Genomic DNA, 17,352 nt, shown 5'->3' with positions numbered 1-17,352 from the left:
AGGATACAGTAGCTGGGGGAACCCATGCTGGAGGCCTCCCCGATAGTAATACTAGACAAGGCTGCCTGCTTATTACACACGGCACTGACTACCACAGAAGGGGATCTTTGCCAGCTCAGCTCTTACTGGGGAGAGGGTGAGAGGACCCCTGATAGTGCACTATATACCCCTTTATCCTGCTTCTCCGCAAGATTGGGCTTCATAGCGCTCCTGGGGCACTTCCCAAAGCTGCATGTGTGCTGCAGTGCGACCTTGTGACCTTCGTAAATAGCCCCCACAACCGTTATTAGTGCCTGCTTTCTGCTACACCAGGAGCAATAGTATTGCATGGGGTGCGATAAGCCCATGGAGGGGCACAGATAAGTCCAAGCAATCAGCTTTCAGCCCCCTATATTCTGCAGACCGCACACATTAAACTACTGCCTGTGACATTACAAGGCACATTGCAGCACAACATGAAGGGGGACAAACCTACACTCTGTGCAGCGCACACGGGCTTCCTGGGCTGCACTAGCACTGCAGGCTGTTATCCAGAGGTTAGGTCAGTGCTCAGAATATGTAATACCCCCATCTACCACTGGGGGTGTCTGTGAGACCGTCATGTTCAGGGCTGCTGGTGGGAATCAGTATGTAATACCGTCATCTACCACTGGGGGTGTCTGTGAGAAAGTCATGATCAGGGCTGCTGGTGGGAATCGGTATGTAATACCGTCATCTATCACTAGGGGTGTCTGTGAGACAGTCATGATCAGGGCTGCTGGTGGGAATCAGTATGTAATACCGTCATCTACCACTGGGGGTGTCTGTGAGACAGTCATGATCAGGGCTGCTGGTGGGAATCAGTATGTAATACCGTCATCTACCACTGGGGGTGTCTGTGAGACAGTCATGATCAGGGCTGCTGGGGGGAATCAGTATGTAATACAGTCATCTACCACTGGGGGTGTCTGTGAGACAGTCATGTTCAGGGCTGCTGGTAGGCATCAGTATGTAATACCGTCATCTACCACTGGGGGTGTCTGTGAGACCGTCATGATCAGGGCTGCTGGTGGGAATCAGTATGTAATACCGTCATCTACCACTGGGGGTGTCTGTGAGACCGTCATGATCAGGGCTGCTGGTGGGAATCAGTATGTAATACCGTCATCTACCACTGGGGGTGTCTGTGAGACCGTCATGATCAGGGCTGCTGGTGGGAATCAGTATGTAATACCGTCATCTACCACTGGGGGTGTCTGTAATACCGTCAGATGGGATCCAGACGGTCAGTTCCCGACGCCTGGATCCCGACAGGTTTAACATACTGACATCGGTATGCTAACCCTCCCACCCTGGTGCCTGATCCTAACCTCTCCCTTATGTGACTACACCTAACCCACCCCCCCCCCCCCCCTCCCTGCGCCCTAAACCTAACCCCCCTCCCCCTCATCCCACTACTTACCGTCGGTATCCTGGTGGTCGGGATGCCGGGTCCGGGATTCTGACTGGTGTCGGTATGTAGACCGCCGGGATGCCTAACGCATACCTTCTGGGATGTTATATTTATTACGTTACAATAAAAGAATTATTAAATAAACCTGAGACACTGATGAAACGGTTTATGGGTCTGTAATAATTATGTTATAGGAAAATGAAAGAAAAGGGATATTTGTGTGTTTTTCCCCATCTACAGCCATAAAATAAAAATAAAGCGGCTGGAGGCAAATCCGGCGCAGCTCGGAAACATAGAAACGATCGTGGTGATTAATGCGAAAAACGAGGCCAGCGAGGAACTGCGCCGAGAGAAACGAGAGGAAGCATTTTCATTGAAAAACAAGCTGACATGTAATAAACTTACGTTAAAACAATGTGATCTGTAATTAAATAAACATAACAGGTGACGATAAATATATAGATACTATATATAACAGACCCACATAGATTATATAACGGGAAAGACGGGACACGTCTAATACACAGACACAGGGAACTGCTCTCCTTACTGGCAAAACGCTTTATCCCTTCTGCAGTCGGGAGACGTAGAAAAGGGTCCTGCTCTGCCCGCTAGGAGGCCGGGTACCAGCTCGCCCACATAACCCTCTGCTCCCCGCTCGCTACAGGAGAGAATTACCATAGATTTATATGTGACTGAGCCCCTGAGAGAAGGGTCCTGCTCTGCCCGCTAGGAGGCCGGGTACCAGCTCGCCCACATAACCCTCTGCTCCCCGCTACAGGAGAGAATTACCATAGATTTATATGTGACTGAGCCCCCGAGAGAAGGGTCCTGCTCTGCCCGCTAGGAGGCCGGGTACCAGCTCGCCCACATAACCCTCTGCTCCCCGCTCGCTACAGGAGAGAATTACCATAGATTTATATGTGACTGAGCCCCTGAGAGAAGGGTCCTGCTCTGCCCGCTAGGAGGCCGGGTACCAGCTCGCCCACATAACCCTCTGCTCCCCGCTACAGGAGAGAACTACCATAGATTTATATGTGACTGAGCCCCTGAGAGAAGGGTCCTGCTCTGCCCGCTAGGAGGCCGGGTACCAGCTCGCCCACATAACCCTCTGCTCCCCGCTACAGGAGAGAATTACCATAGATTTATATGTGACTGAGCCCCCGAGAGAAGGGTCCTGCTCTGCCCGCTAGGAGGCCGGGTACCAGCTCGCCCACATAACCCTCTGCTCCCCGCTCGCTACAGGAGAGAATTACCATAGATTTATATGTGACTGAGCCCCTGAGAGAAGGGTCCTGCTCTGCCCGCTAGGAGGCCGGGTACCAGCTCGCCCACATAACCCTCTGCTCCCCGCTACAGGAGAGAACTACCATAGATTTATATGTGACTGAGCCCCTGAGAGAAGGGTCCTGCTCTGCCCGCTAGGAGGCCGGGTACCAGCTCGCCCACATAACCCTCTGCTCCCCGCTCGCTACAGGAGAGAATTACCATAGATTTATATGTGACTGAGCCCCTGAGAGAAGGGTCCTGCTCTGCCCGCTAGGAGGCCGGGTACCAGCTCGCCCACATAACCCTCTGCTCCCCGCTACAGGAGAGAACTACCATAGATTTATATGTGACTGAGCCCCTGAGAGAAGGGTCCTGCTCTGCCCGCTAGGAGGCCGGGTACCAGCTCGCCCACATAACCCTCTGCTCCCCGCTACAGGAGAGAACTACCATAGATTTATATGTGACTGAGCCCCTGAGAGAAGGGTCCTGCTCTGCCCGCTAGGAGGCCGGGTACCAGCTCGCCCACATAACCCTCTGCTCCCCGCTACAGGAGAGAACTACCATAGATTTACATGTGACTGAGCCCCCGAGAGAAGGGTCCTGCTCTGCCCGCTAGGAGGCCGGGTACCAGCTCGCCCACATAACCCTCTGCTCCCCGCTACAGGAGAGAACTACCATAGATTTACATGTGACTGAGCCCCCGAGAGAAGGGTCCTGCTCTGCCCGCTAGGAGGCCGGGTACCAGCTCGCCCACATAACCCTCTGCTCCCCGCTACAGGAGAGAATTACCATAGATTTATATGTGACTGAGCCCCCGAGAGAAGGGTCCTGCTCTGCCCGCTAGGAGGCCGGGTACCAGCTCGCCCACATAACCCTCTGCTCCCCGCTACAGGAGAGAATTACCATAGATTTATATGTGACTGAGCCCCCGAGAGAAGGGTCCTGCTCTGCCCGCTAGGAGGCCGGGTACCAGCTCGCCCACATAACCCTCTGCTCCCCGCTACAGGAGAGAATTACCATAGATTTATATGTGACTGAGCCCCCGAGAGAAGGGTCCTGCTCTGCCCGCTAGGAGGCCGGGTACCAGCTCGCCCACATAACCCTCTGCTCCCCGCTACAGGAGAGAATTACCATAGATTTATATGTGACTGAGCCCCCGAGAGAAGGGTCCTGCTCTGCCCGCTAGGAGGCCGGGTACCAGCTCGCCCACATAACCCTCTGCTCCCCGCTACAGGAGAGAATTACCATAGATTTATATGTGACTGAGCCCCCGAGAGAAGGGTCCTGCTCTGCCCGCTAGGAGGCCGGGTACCAGCTCGCCCACATAACCCTCTGCTCCCCGCTACAGGAGAGAATTACCATAGATTTATATGTGACTGAGCCCCTGAGAGAAGGGTCCTGCTCTGCCCGCTAGGAGGCCGGGTACCAGCTCGCCCACATAACCCTCTGCTCCCCGCTCGCTACAGGAGAGAATTACCATAGATTTATATGTGACTGAGCCCCTGAGAGAAGGGTCCTGCTCTGCCCGCTAGGAGGCCGGGTACCAGCTCGCCCACATAACCCTCTGCTCCCCGCTACAGGAGAGAACTACCATAGATTTATATGTGACTGAGCCCCTGAGAGAAGGGTCCTGCTCTGCCCGCTAGGAGGCCGGGTACCAGCTCGCCCACATAACCCTCTGCTCCCCGCTACAGGAGAGAACTACCATAGATTTACATGTGACTGAGCCCCCGAGAGAAGGGTCCTGCTCTGCCCGCTAGGAGGCCGGGTACCAGCTCGCCCACATAACCCTCTGCTCCCCGCTACAGGAGAGAATTACCATAGATTTATATGTGACTGAGCCCCCGAGAGAAGGGTCCTGCTCTGCCCGCTAGGAGGCCGGGTACCAGCTCGCCCACATAACCCTCTGCTCCCCGCTACAGGAGAGAATTACCATAGATTTATATGTGACTGAGCCCCCGAGAGAAGGGTCCTGCTCTGCCCGCTAGGAGGCCGGGTACCAGCTCGCCCACATAACCCTCTGCTCCCCGCTACAGGAGAGAATTACCATAGATTTATATGTGACTGAGCCCCCGAGAGAAGGGTCCTGCTCTGCCCGCTAGGAGGCCGGGTACCAGCTCACCGACATAACCCTCTGCTCCCCGCTATAAGAGTTACCATAGATTTATATGTGACTGAGCCCCTGAGAGGTTCCTCCACCGCTCACAACAGTAATGGAATTAATCTGTGTTCCAGGGATGATACAGTTGCATCATCCTTGGGGTCCCACACAAGTAGTGGAAGAAAAACCAGTTTATAGACTGAGCCAAGGACAAGGTCCTCTAAATGCTGCAGAGTTTACAGTAGTAACATCCGCCAGTCATCCTAGGCAACCATATGTACCAGAATCTAGATACCAGGGGGGCGGGACATAGGGGAGTGTCCTGACTCATAGGGGAGGAGCAGAGGAACACAGGGGAGTGTCCTGACTCATAGGGGAGGAGCAGAGGAATACAGGGGAGTGTCCTGATAGGGAGAGGAACAGAGGAATACAGGGGAGCGTCCTGACTAGTAAAGGAGGAGCAGAGGAATATAGGGGAGCGTCCTGACTAGTAAAGGAGGAGCAGAGGAATATAGGGGAGCGTCCTGACTAGTAAAGGAGGAGCAGAGGAACACAGGGGAGTGTCCTGACTCATAGGGGAGGAGCAGAGGAATACAGGGGAGTGTCCTGATAGGGAGAGGAACAGAGGAATACAGGGGAGCGTCCTGACTAGTAAAGGAGGAGCAGAGGAATATAGGGGAGCGTCCTGACTAGTAAAGGAGGAGCAGAGGAATATAGGGGAGTGTCCTGACTCATAAGGGAGGAGTAGAGGAAAAGAATATAGGAGAGCATCCTGACACATAGGAGAGGAGCAGAGGAATATAGGGGAGTGTCCTGACTCATAGGAGAGGAGCAGAGGAATATTGGGGAGTGTCCTGACTCATAGGAGAGGAGCAGAGGAATATTGGGGAGTGTCCTAATAGGGGAGGAGCAGAGGGATATAGGGGAGTGTCCTGACATAGGGGGAGGAGCAGATGGATACAGAGGAGTGTCTTGACTCATAGAGGAGGAGCAGAGGAATATAGGGGAGTGTCCTGACACATAGGGGAGGAGCAGAGGAATATTGGGGAGTGTCCTGACTCAGGAGAGGAGCAGAGGAATATTGGGGAGTGTCCTGACAGAGGGGAGGAGCAGAGGAACACAGGGGAGTGTCTTGACTCATAAGGGAGGAGCAGAGGAATACAGGGGAGTGTCCTGACTCATAAGAGAGGAACAGAGGAATACAGGGGAGTGTCCTGACTCATAGGGGAGGAGCAGAGTGATATAGGGGAGTGTCCTGACTCATAGGGGAGGTGCAGAGGAATACAGGGGAGTGTCCTGACTCATAGGGGAGGAGCAGAACCGTCTGTGAGCCACGACGGCAGAAAGAGAAAGTGTTCAGACATGTACTGATCTGCCGGGTGCTGAGAACATATCAGCATTTATTATTTCCAAAATATCTTCAGTTTCCTTTGTTAGATTTGTTTAAGGAGAATAATGCCATCAATTATACATTACAATTTATACGTTACAATAAAATAATTATTAAATAAAACTGAACCACTGATGCAACTTAGATAAACCTGACGCCCACTATACTAATGCCCTCCGGATCGTTCCTTACTGTGTGTAGGGAGGACGGGCACAATATGGCACCAGGGTGATAACCGGCTACTTCCTACTGACATTCTGTTTCGCAGTAACGCTGGGCCCAACGTCCTGTTCATTCCATAGTGACAGAACCGAATAGCTACCAGGGAATAAACACATCTAACCAGCTGTATTGTTACTAAGCTCTGACCACTATAGTACACAGGATTATTCCAGGTGCCTGGAAGGTGAAGCGGGTATCAGGGTCTGGTAAACAGATGAATGTAAGCTCTGAGGCCAAGTTTTAGAATATGGAGGTCTGCAGCTCTTTCTTGAACATTCCCTCAAAGTTCAGGTCAGACCCCATCAGCTCTTCCTCCAGGTCATCCAAGGCCCACTGATGGTCCGTCAGCTCCAGGGCCTCCCACTCTGTCTGGTTAGAGAGAGACAGGAAGGGAAGGTTACTGCGTGGGGCACAGAACATAAACGACCCTGATCATAGGTATAACCACTGTGCGACTACTAATGCTTGCTGCCCCGAGCATATACACACAGGACGTCGCAGGTATATAACACCGTATGTGACACATGGAGACATCACACAGCAATGGTATAACAGGAGACATTTATACCTGTGACGTCCTGTGTGTATATAACACTGTATGTGACACATGGAGACGTCACACAGCGATGGTATAACAGGAGACATTTATACCTGTGACGTCCTGTGTGTATATATAACACTGTATGTGACACATGGAGACGTCACACAGCGATGGTATACAGTCAGGTCCATAAATATTGGGACATTGACAGAATTTTCAGATTTTGGCCTCTATTCACCACCACAATGGTTTTGAAATGAAACAAACAAGATGTGATTTACCTGCAGAATTTCAGACTTAATTTAAGGGTAATTACATCCAAATCGGGTGAACGGTGTAGGAATTACAACAGTTTCTATATGTGCCTCCCACTTTTTAAGGGGCCAAAAGTAATGGGACTATCAACTCAAAAGCTATTTCATGGACAGGTGTGGGCTATTCCCTCGTTATTTCTTTATCAATTAAGCAGGTAAAAGGTCTGGAGTTGATTCTAGGTGTGACATTTGCATTTGGAATCAGTTGCTGTCAACTTTCAATATGAGATCCAAAGAGCTGTCACTATCAGTGAAGAAAGCCATCATTAGGCTGAAAAGTCAAAACAACCCATCAGAGCGATAGCAAAAACATTAGGTGTGGCCAAATCAACTGTCTGGAACATTCTTAAAAAGAAAGAACGCACCGGAGAGCTCAGCAACACCAAAAGACCCGGAAGACCACGGAAAACAACTGTGGTGGATGACAAAAGAATTATTTCCCTGGTGAAGAAAAACCCCTTCACAACAGTTGGCCAAATCAAGAACACTCTCCAGGAGGTAGGTGTATATGTGTCAAAGTCAACAATCAAGAGAAGACTTCACAAGAGTGAATATAGAGGGTTCACCACAAGATGCAAACCATTGGTGATCCACAAAAACAGGAAGACCAGATTAGAGTTTGCCAAACAACATCTAAAAAAGCCATTACAGTTCTGGAACAACATCCTATGGACAGATGAGACAAAGATCAACTTGTACCAGAGTGATGGGAAGAGAAGAGAAGGAAAGGAAAGGAACTGCTCATGATCCAAAACATACCACCTCATCAGTGAAGCATGGTGGTGGTAGTGTTGTGGCGTGGGCATGTATGGCTGCCAATGGAACTGGTTGCCTTGTATTTATTGATGATGTGACTGCTGACAAAAGCAGCAGAATGAATTCTGAATGGTTTCGGGCAATATTATATGCTCATATTCAGTCAAATGCTTCAGAACTCATTGGACGGCGCTTCACAGTGCACTTGGACAATGACCCGAAGCATACTGCAAAAGCAACCAGAGTTTTTTATGGCTAAAAAGTGGAATGTTATGCAATGGCCAAGTCAATCCCCTGACCTGGATCCGATTGAGCATGCATTTCACTTGATGAAGACAATACTGAAGGGAAAATGCCCCAAGAACAAGCAGGAACTGAAGACATTTGCAGTAGAGGCCTGGCAGAGCATCACCAGGGATGAAACCCAGCGTCTGGTGATGTCTATGTGTTCCAGACTTCAGGCTGTAATTGCCGGCAAAGGATTTGCAACAAAGTATTAAAAAGTGAAAGTTAGATTTAGGATTGTTTCGTTTGTCCCATTACTTTTGGCCCCTTAAAAAGTGGGAGGCACATATAGAAACTATTGTAATTCCTACACCGTTCACCTGATTTGGATGTAATTACCCTCAAATTAAATCTGATAGTCTGCAGGTAAATCACATCTTGTTTGTTTCATTTCAAAGCCATTGTGGTGGTGAATAGAGGCCAAAATATGAAAATTCTGTCAATGTCCCAATATTTATGGACCTGACTGTAACAGGAGACATTTATACCTGTGACGTCCTGTGTGTATAGAACACTGTATGTGACACATGGAGACATCACACAGCGATGGTATAACAGGAGACATTTATACCTGTGACGTCCTGTGTGTATATAACACTGTATGTGACACATGGAGACGTCACACAGCGATGGTATAACAGGAGACATCACACAGCGATGGTATAACAAGAGACATTTATACCTGTGACGTCCTGTATATATAACATTGTATGTGACACATGGAGACATCACACAGCGATGGTATAACAGGAGACGTCACACAGCGATGGTATAACAGGAGACATTTATACCTGTGACGTCCTGTGTGTATATAACACTGTATGTGACACATGGAGACGTCACACAGCGATGGTATAACAGGAGACATTTATACCTGTGACGTCCTGTATATATAACACTGTATGTGACACATGGAGACATCACACAGCGATGGTATAACAGGAGACATCACACAGCGATGGTATAACAGGAGACATTTATACCTGTGACGTCCTGTGTGTATATAACACTGTATGTGACACATGGAGACATCACACAGCGATGGTATAACAGGAGACATTTATACCTGTGACGTCCTGTGTGTATAACACTGTATGTGACACATGGAGACGTCACACAGCGATGGTATAACAGGAGACGTCACACAGCGATGGTATAACAGGAGACATCACACAGCGATGGTATAACAGGAGACATTTATACCTGTGACGTCCTGTGTGTATATAACACTGTATGTGACACATGGAGACATCACACAGCGATGGTATAACAGGAGAAATTTATACCGGTGACGTCCTGTGTATATAACACTGTATGTGACATGGAGACATCACACAGCGATGGTATAACAGGAGAAATTTATACCGGTGACGTCCTGTGTGTATAACACTGTATGTGACATGGAGACATCACACAGCGATGGTATAACAGGAGAAATTTATACCGGTGACGTCCTGTGTATATAACACTGTATGTGACACATGGAGACGTCACACAGCGATGGTATAACAGCGATATAATTTATAAATGTATAAATTTACCTTAAAAGCCTTGTTGGTATCGGCTGGCATTGCCATGGCTGCGCCAGTCATCTGCTCCTGCATCACACGGGACTGATCTGCAGCTGGTACATGGAACACGCGTGTTATAGATAGGACAATAATGTGGGGAAATACAATATGTGATGTTCAAAACCATAACACCTGAGTAATAAGACAAAACACAGATGATACAATATTATTACTATTATTATAAAAATGTATTTGAATGAAATGTCTGGTACAGGTATAACTGATGAAGTCGTGTTTGAGTCCCCACCTGCCATGTCCTGGGGGTATATGTACAGTCACCATGTATTGGGGGTATATGTACAGTCACCATGTCCTGGGGGTATATGTACAGTCACCATGTCCTGGGGGTATATGTACAGTCACCATGTATTGGGGGTATATGTACAGTCACCATGTACTGGGGGTATATGTACAGTCACCATATATTGGGGGTATATGTACAGTCACCATGTCTGGGTGATGCCCCCACACGCTCAGTGTCCCTGTGATATAGTTATAGCTGTCCCGTGCCTCCTGTAACACCTGTAACATTAGTTCTGCACACCTGTCCCGGATATTTACCTTGTTACCTGCACTATGTGACAGCTGTAAGATTATAAGACCGTCCAGGGGAAAAGCGGCCAATCCCCCAGCTGACCTATCTCATTGTCTATTGTCTTGTAATTAAATCACACGCGCCCCTGTAAGCTAGCGCCCATTAACTCCAGAGCGGGACATTTTGGGCATTTTGCAGCGGGAGTTGCGGATCTCTAGGACAATGGCTCTCAAACTCGGTCCTCAGGACCCCAAACAGTTTATGTTTTGCAGGTCACACAGCAGGAGCACAGGTGTATTCATTACTCACTGACACATTTCCCAGGTCACACAGCAGGAGCACAGGTGTATTCATTACTCACTGACACATTTCCCAGGTCACCCAGCAGGAGCACAGGTGTAATCATTACTCACTGATACATTTCCCAGGTCTACCAGCAGGAGCACAGGTGTAATCATTACTCACTGACATTTCCCAGGTCACCCAGCAGGTGCACAGGTGTACTCATTACTCACTGACACATTTCCCAGGTCACCCAGCATGTGCACAGGTGTATTCATTACTCACTGACACATTTCCCAGGTCACCCAGCAGGTGCACAGGTGTACTCATTACTCACTGACACATTTCCCAGGTCTCCCAGCAGGTGCACAGGTGCAGTCATTACTCACTGACACATTTCCCAGGTCACCCAGCAGGGGCACAGGTGTATTCATTACTCACTGACACATTTCCCAGGTCACCCAGCAGGAGCACAGGTGTATTCATTACTCACTGACACATTTCCCAGGTCACACAGCAGGAGCACAGGTGTATTCATTACTCACTGACACATTTCCCAGGTCTCCCAGCAGGTGCACAGGTATAATCATTACTCACTGACACATTTCCCAGGTCACCCGGCAGGTGCACAGGTGTACTCATTACTCACTGACATTTCTCAGGTCACCCAGCAGGTGCACAGGTGTACTCATTACTCACTGACACATTTTAAAAGATCCACAGGTGGATATAAATATTTGACTTGTGATTCTGTGAGGAGACCTGGAAAACATGCACTGTTTGGGACCAAGCTTGAGAACCTGTGCACTAGGGGCAGCAGACAGTTAGTGGGGATTAGTGTGGCAGAACGTAAATCCATCTTACAAGAGTGGCTGCACCATGAAGCTATATTATTATCATCTATCCCGGATGGAATGGGTGATGGTTACATTAGATAAGGAACAAAAACCTTATATAAGGACCTTGTATGCAGCTATACAATTGCAGATCCGTAGTCCCTTGTGTAATGCTATGAATGGTGGTTGGTGGTCCTCCTAGTGCATTATGGTCTTGGGGGTGGGGTGCAGCGAGCATATTTCCCTGATGATCAGCGTGGGCCTCATCCTTACAGCACTATCTGATCCCTGACAATTGCCGTTACCTTGCTGTGATCACGCTCAGGACTCTACACTGAGCTCTCGCTGCGTTTTGTTGAACTTTATACAATGCGGATGTGTTCGTTCACTTCATACATCTCATTGGACTTTTGTGACTCTAATGTTGGGTACACACTGACCGATATATCGGCCATTCAACTCATCGGCCAATACATTGTGTGTGCGTCGGCGAGTGTGTACCAGCGATATGTCTGTGCTGTACAGCCGATGGGCAATATATCTGCATATATATTGGTGCATTGTGCTGCGTGCATGGGTGGTCAGCCAACTGCCCGTACACTTGCTGCAGAGGGCGCCGGGAAGGGAGACGCGACAACCTCCTGCTAGATGATGGTTGGTCAGTGTGTATAAAGCACCATCATCTGCAGATATAGCTTTCAGGTGTGTACGCAGCTTTACTCCTTGTCTAAACACAGGGTTCAACAAATTAGGCCAACTTTATATATTATCACTGTACTTTGTATGTATTATTTCGCTTGCTTTTTTGTAACACTCATAACTTCAATAAAGATCTATTTGAAAAAAAAAAAAAGGCCCTCTGATCTTAAGCCAGGATAGTGGTAAGAAGCGTCTAATTCAGAGCCGGACACTCTGACCAGAGCGCTCGCTCTGAATCAGGGCCCTCCTACATGGAAATGGAGCGGCCTCCTGGCCGCTCGCATAGCTGTGGGTGACCACCCACAGCATATGCGAGCGGCCAAAAAGATGGTCGCCATGGTCAAGACCATCGCGACCACCGGGCTTGCGACGGAGACCCTGCGGTAGGGTCTCGCTGCCGCAAGCCCAGGAGTGATTTTGGCTCTATCAGAGCCAAAATCACTCCCACTGACATCACTACTGATGTCAGTGGGGCCGGCTTCAGACGGTAGGCGTTCCCTGGCCTAAGATCAGAGAGTAGATGTTTCTTACCATTATCCCGGCCTAAGATCAGAGAATAGAAGCTTCTTACCATTATCCAGGCCTAAGATCAGAGAGTGGAGAAGCTTCTTACCATTATCCTGGCCTAAGATCAGAGAGTGGAGAAGCTTCTTACCATTATCCTGGCCTAAGATCAGAGAGTGGAGAAGCTTCTTACCATTATCCTGGCCTAGGATCAGAGAGTGGAGAAGCTTCTTACCATTATCCTGGCCTAAGATCAGAGAGTGGAGAAGCTTCTTACCATTATCCTGGCCTAAGATCAGAGAGTAGATGTTTCTTACCATTATCCTGGCCTAAAATCAGAGAGTAGATGCTTCTCAAGCCGAACACATTGAGGAAGTACCAGGAGGCGGAACTCACCCTGAGAGAGACATGAAGGAGACAGCAGTTACGTGACACCGCGGCACCTACTCAGTGACAGTGCTAGTATCACAAAACACATTATGCCGAAAAGTACAGATAGCGCGCACTGGTGATGATGGTCTGACTGGACAGGTGGTGGGACGCAGAGCGTGGCGGCAGCAGAGGGACGCAGAGGGTGGCAGAGCGCGGCAGTGGGAGTGGCAGGCAGTTCACGAGGCGTTGTGCTGACATGAGCTAATTCTGTAGAATATCTAGAACATTTTCTCCCTCCTGCGGATCTCTAAACCCGGCACAGACCTTCTCCCTCCCATGAGTCCACTTACCAGGAAGCGTCAAGAGACAGAAGCTCGATTCCCTGCTGTAACATGGGCTTGAAGCGCAGAGTCAGGGGAAATGGTACTTTAGCTTAAACACAGAGAGCAGCTGGTTAGACTGTTAGACATAATACCAGATCACATAATACCAGATCACATAATGCCAGATCACATAACGCCAGATCACATAACGCCAGATCACATAACGCCAGATCACATAACGCCAGATCATTCTTGTTACTGCAAGTTATCTACATCCGAGTAAGCGCAACAGAATATTCTGCCGCTATGAATCTTAATGATAATTTCAGTGTAAAACTTTCTTACTGGTCACAAATCCTGAGAAGGTCATATTGATCCAGCCCCCAATGAGGATCATAGGTAACACGTTGGTCACGTTCCCCTTCATCATATCTGTTAACATTGTGGGATCTGCAAAAGAGAAGAACACGTTCAGAACAGAACCATCACAGTGTAATAATGTATATAGGGGATATATGTACTATAGGGACAGAACCATCGCAGTGTAATAATGTATATAGGGGATATATGTACTATAGGGACAGAACCATCGCAGTGTAATAATGTATATACAGGATATATTTACTATAGGGACAGAACCATCGCAGTGTAATAATGTATATAGGGGATATATGTACTATAGGGACAGAACCATCGCAGTGTAATAATGTATATACAGGATATATGTACTATAGGGACAGAACCATCGCAGTGTAATAATGTATATAGGGGATATATGTACTATAGGGACAGAACCATCGCAGTGTAATAATGTATATAGGGGATATATGTACTATAGGGACAGAACCATCGCAGTGTAATAGAGCTGGACAGACATAAGCAGAGTCCTGTACAGAAGACAGGTAATAATGTATATAGGGGATATATGTACTATAGGGACAGAACTTATTACACAGCCTAGGCAGCAGATCGCTGCGGTGCTGTGGACGTCAATATCCTAATTACAGTCTACAGTCCTATTCTACAATGTGTGTGTGTATATATATATATATTTATTTATTAAGTATCTAGCATAACAAATACAATATACATTCAGTTATGTAGTATATATCTAATTATTTTATCAGCTGCACCCATGCCAGCCACATTACATGCACAACCAGGAACTAGTGACATCACTACAAAGGGGCTCTGTGATGTCACTAATGTAATGGCATGCCGTGTGGGGGCTGGTGGTGGCGCAGAGAGAGTACCAGTGAGCATTGCTGCGGTTTGCACTGCGGCAGGAAATAGGGGGCGTTACAGAAAGTTCTAATAATAAGGACACAGGAGAGAAAGTATTCTGTACCCGTCATTGGAGATGGAGGAACCACTTTCCTCTTCGTCTTCTTAAAAAATCCATCTTCTGAGTTGTTAAAGAAGAACTTCCTCATGAGAAAGGACTGGAAGGGAAAAGAGGTAGTGAGACGCGTGTAGCAGAATTACTCAGCGACGGCACAAACGCCTCCAGTCACAAGATGTGCCCAGATCCTGATATGCGCGAGAGGCAGACAGCGCGCGAGAGGCAGACAGCGCGCGAGAGGCAGACAGCGCGCGAGAGACAATGTGTCATCACACAAACGGCTGCACTCCCAGGTCCTCAGTACAGACGTTTCCTGCATATGAGGGGGGGGCAGTTATTTCATCCCAATACTCTACTAATGTGTCATTGGCTAAACCAGATTCTCTCCTTCTATTATTAGGAGCTAGATGGAGATCAGGACACATCTCAGTGCTGATAATTCAACGCGTTTCTCTCAGTGTCACACTGACATGTACAAAGGGTAATCCCCTTAGTAGCTGTAATGGCAATTTGTGGGGAAGGGGGCTAGAGCCCCAACCACAAACCAGACATAGTGACGGGCGGTGTAATTAGATGGGTGTGCGGAATACACACGTACACACTGGAGAAGCCAGCGCAGGGCCACAGGACACCCTACCCCTAATACAATGTCACTCTCCCCTTGTCTAAGACTTACCTGCTTTGGGATGTATTTGCCATTTTCTCTAAGAACCCTGCTGCGAATCAGCACCTGACTGGTAGAGAGGAGACAGAACAGAACATTATATAATAATATTACCGAGAGGATTTTCTGATGCCATAATAGTCAATAGTTACATTATAGTGGGATCAGATGAGGAAACTAAGGTGTCCGGTCAGGATTAAACCACCTCCCTATTACACACAAGCCACAGAAGGTCCCTGACACACAGCAATCCCACCGACCTCCTATATAGTGTGCTCTCTCCAGTCCCAGGGACACGTGTTATCCCCAGGAGAGACCCTACCCGCCAGCAGTAATATGTATCAGTAACACACAGTACAGCGCTCTCTCCAGTCCCAGGGACACGTGTTATCCCAAGGAGAGACCCTACCCGCCAGCAGTAACATGTATCAGTAACACACACAGTACAGAGCTGTCTCCAGTCCCAGGGACACGTGTTATCCCTAGGAGAGACCCTACCCGCCAGCAGTAATATGTATCAGTAACACACAGTACAGCGCTCTCTCCAGTCCCAGGGACACGTGTTATCCCCAGGAGAGACCATACCCGCCAGCAGTAATATGTATCAGTAACACACACAGCCCTCTCTCCAGTCCCAGGGACACGTGTTATCCCCAGGAGAGACCCTACCCGCCAGCAGTAATATGTATCAGTAACGCACACAGCCCTCTCTCCAGTCCCAGGGCCACGTGTTATCCCCAGGAGAGACCCTACCCGCCAGCAGTAATATGTATCAGTAACACACACAGTACAGCGCTCTCTCCAGTCCCAGGGCGACGTGTTATCCCCAGGAGAGACCCTACCCGCCAGCAGTAATATGTATCAGTAACACACACAGTACAGCGCTCTCTCCAGTCCCAGGGACACGTGTTATCCCCAGGAGAGACCCTACCCGCCAGCAGTAACATGTATCAGTAACACACACAGTACAGCGTTGTCTCCAGTCCCAGGGACACGTGTTATCCCCAGGAGAGACCCTACCCGCCAGCAGTAATATGTATCAGTAACACACACAGTACAGTGCTCTCTCCAGTCCCAGGGACACGTGTTATCCCCAGGAGAGACCCTACCCGCCAGCAGTAATATGTATCAGTAACACACACAGTACAGCGCTGTCTCCAGTCCCAGGGACACGTGTTATCCCCAGGAGAGACCCTACCCGCCAGCTGTAATATGTATCAGTAACACACACAGTACAGCGCTCTCTCCAGTCCCAGGGACACGTGTTATCCCCAGGAGAGACCCTACCCGCCAGCAGTAATATGTATCAGTAACACACACAGTACAGCGCTCTCTCCAGTCCCAGGGCCACGTGTTATCCCCAGGAGAGACCCTACCCGCCAGCAGTAATATGTATCAGTAACACACACAGTACAGAGCTCTCTCCAGTCCCAGGGACACGTGTTATCCCCAGGAGAGACCCTACCCGCCAGCAGTAATATCTATCAGTAACACACACAGTACAGTTGCCGGATCCCGTCCGCCATGCATCTCAGTGCTCTAGGTGGTCCGGAGTGGACGTCAATTCTGCTGCTGGATGTAAACAATAAACCGATACGCATTTCTTACTTAGCAATAAGAGACAGCGCTGCACAGTTACACGTATCTAGCGCTAATGTCTTTTACATGATCTGTAGTTACTATTTATACTCCATTGCTATTGGGATTAATACATAATATAAAGGTTAATGTTGATTACTGTGTATTATAAGAATACTCTGTAGCGCTGTCCTGCACAATGTGTATCCCGTCATATATATCATTACATAGATAATACAGGTCTCCGTGCCGCCACCCACACACGCTCCTATAGAAGTATCAGATACACCTGTCCCTAACCCTCATCTAGTCCCGGCAAGCACCCATCTCCTCATT

At 48.7% G+C, this 17,352-nt stretch overlaps 1 protein-coding gene across 2 annotated transcripts in view; it reads right to left on the bottom strand.

The window, feature by feature from the left end:
• Window positions 1-1,725: 1,725 nt before the first annotated feature.
• Window positions 1,726-17,352, bottom strand: part of EMC3 (ER membrane protein complex subunit 3) — a 43,300-nt gene continuing 27,673 nt past the window's right edge. For both annotated transcript variants that reach the window (XM_088479533.1, XM_088479534.1), the window contains exons 3-9: window positions 15,451-15,508; window positions 14,781-14,874; window positions 13,778-13,882; window positions 13,460-13,541; window positions 13,055-13,134; window positions 9,852-9,934; window positions 1,726-6,783 (exon numbers count right to left, since the gene is read on the bottom strand). In XM_088479533.1, coding sequence (XP_088335659.1) covers window positions 6,655-6,783; window positions 9,852-9,934; window positions 13,055-13,134; window positions 13,460-13,541; window positions 13,778-13,882; window positions 14,781-14,874; window positions 15,451-15,508 — 631 coding nt within the window. In that variant the 3' untranslated portion in view covers window positions 1,726-6,654. The remainder of the gene's footprint in view (window positions 6,784-9,851; window positions 9,935-13,054; window positions 13,135-13,459; window positions 13,542-13,777; window positions 13,883-14,780; window positions 14,875-15,450; window positions 15,509-17,352) is intronic.

Source organism: Taudactylus pleione, unplaced genomic scaffold (genome assembly GCF_031769625.1).
Source record: "Taudactylus pleione unplaced genomic scaffold, aTauple2 ptg000239l, whole genome shotgun sequence".
NCBI lineage: Eukaryota > Metazoa > Chordata > Amphibia > Anura > Myobatrachidae > Taudactylus > Taudactylus pleione.
Note: the sequence above shows the minus strand (reverse complement) of the source record. Positions and strands in the feature narration are given on the sequence as shown.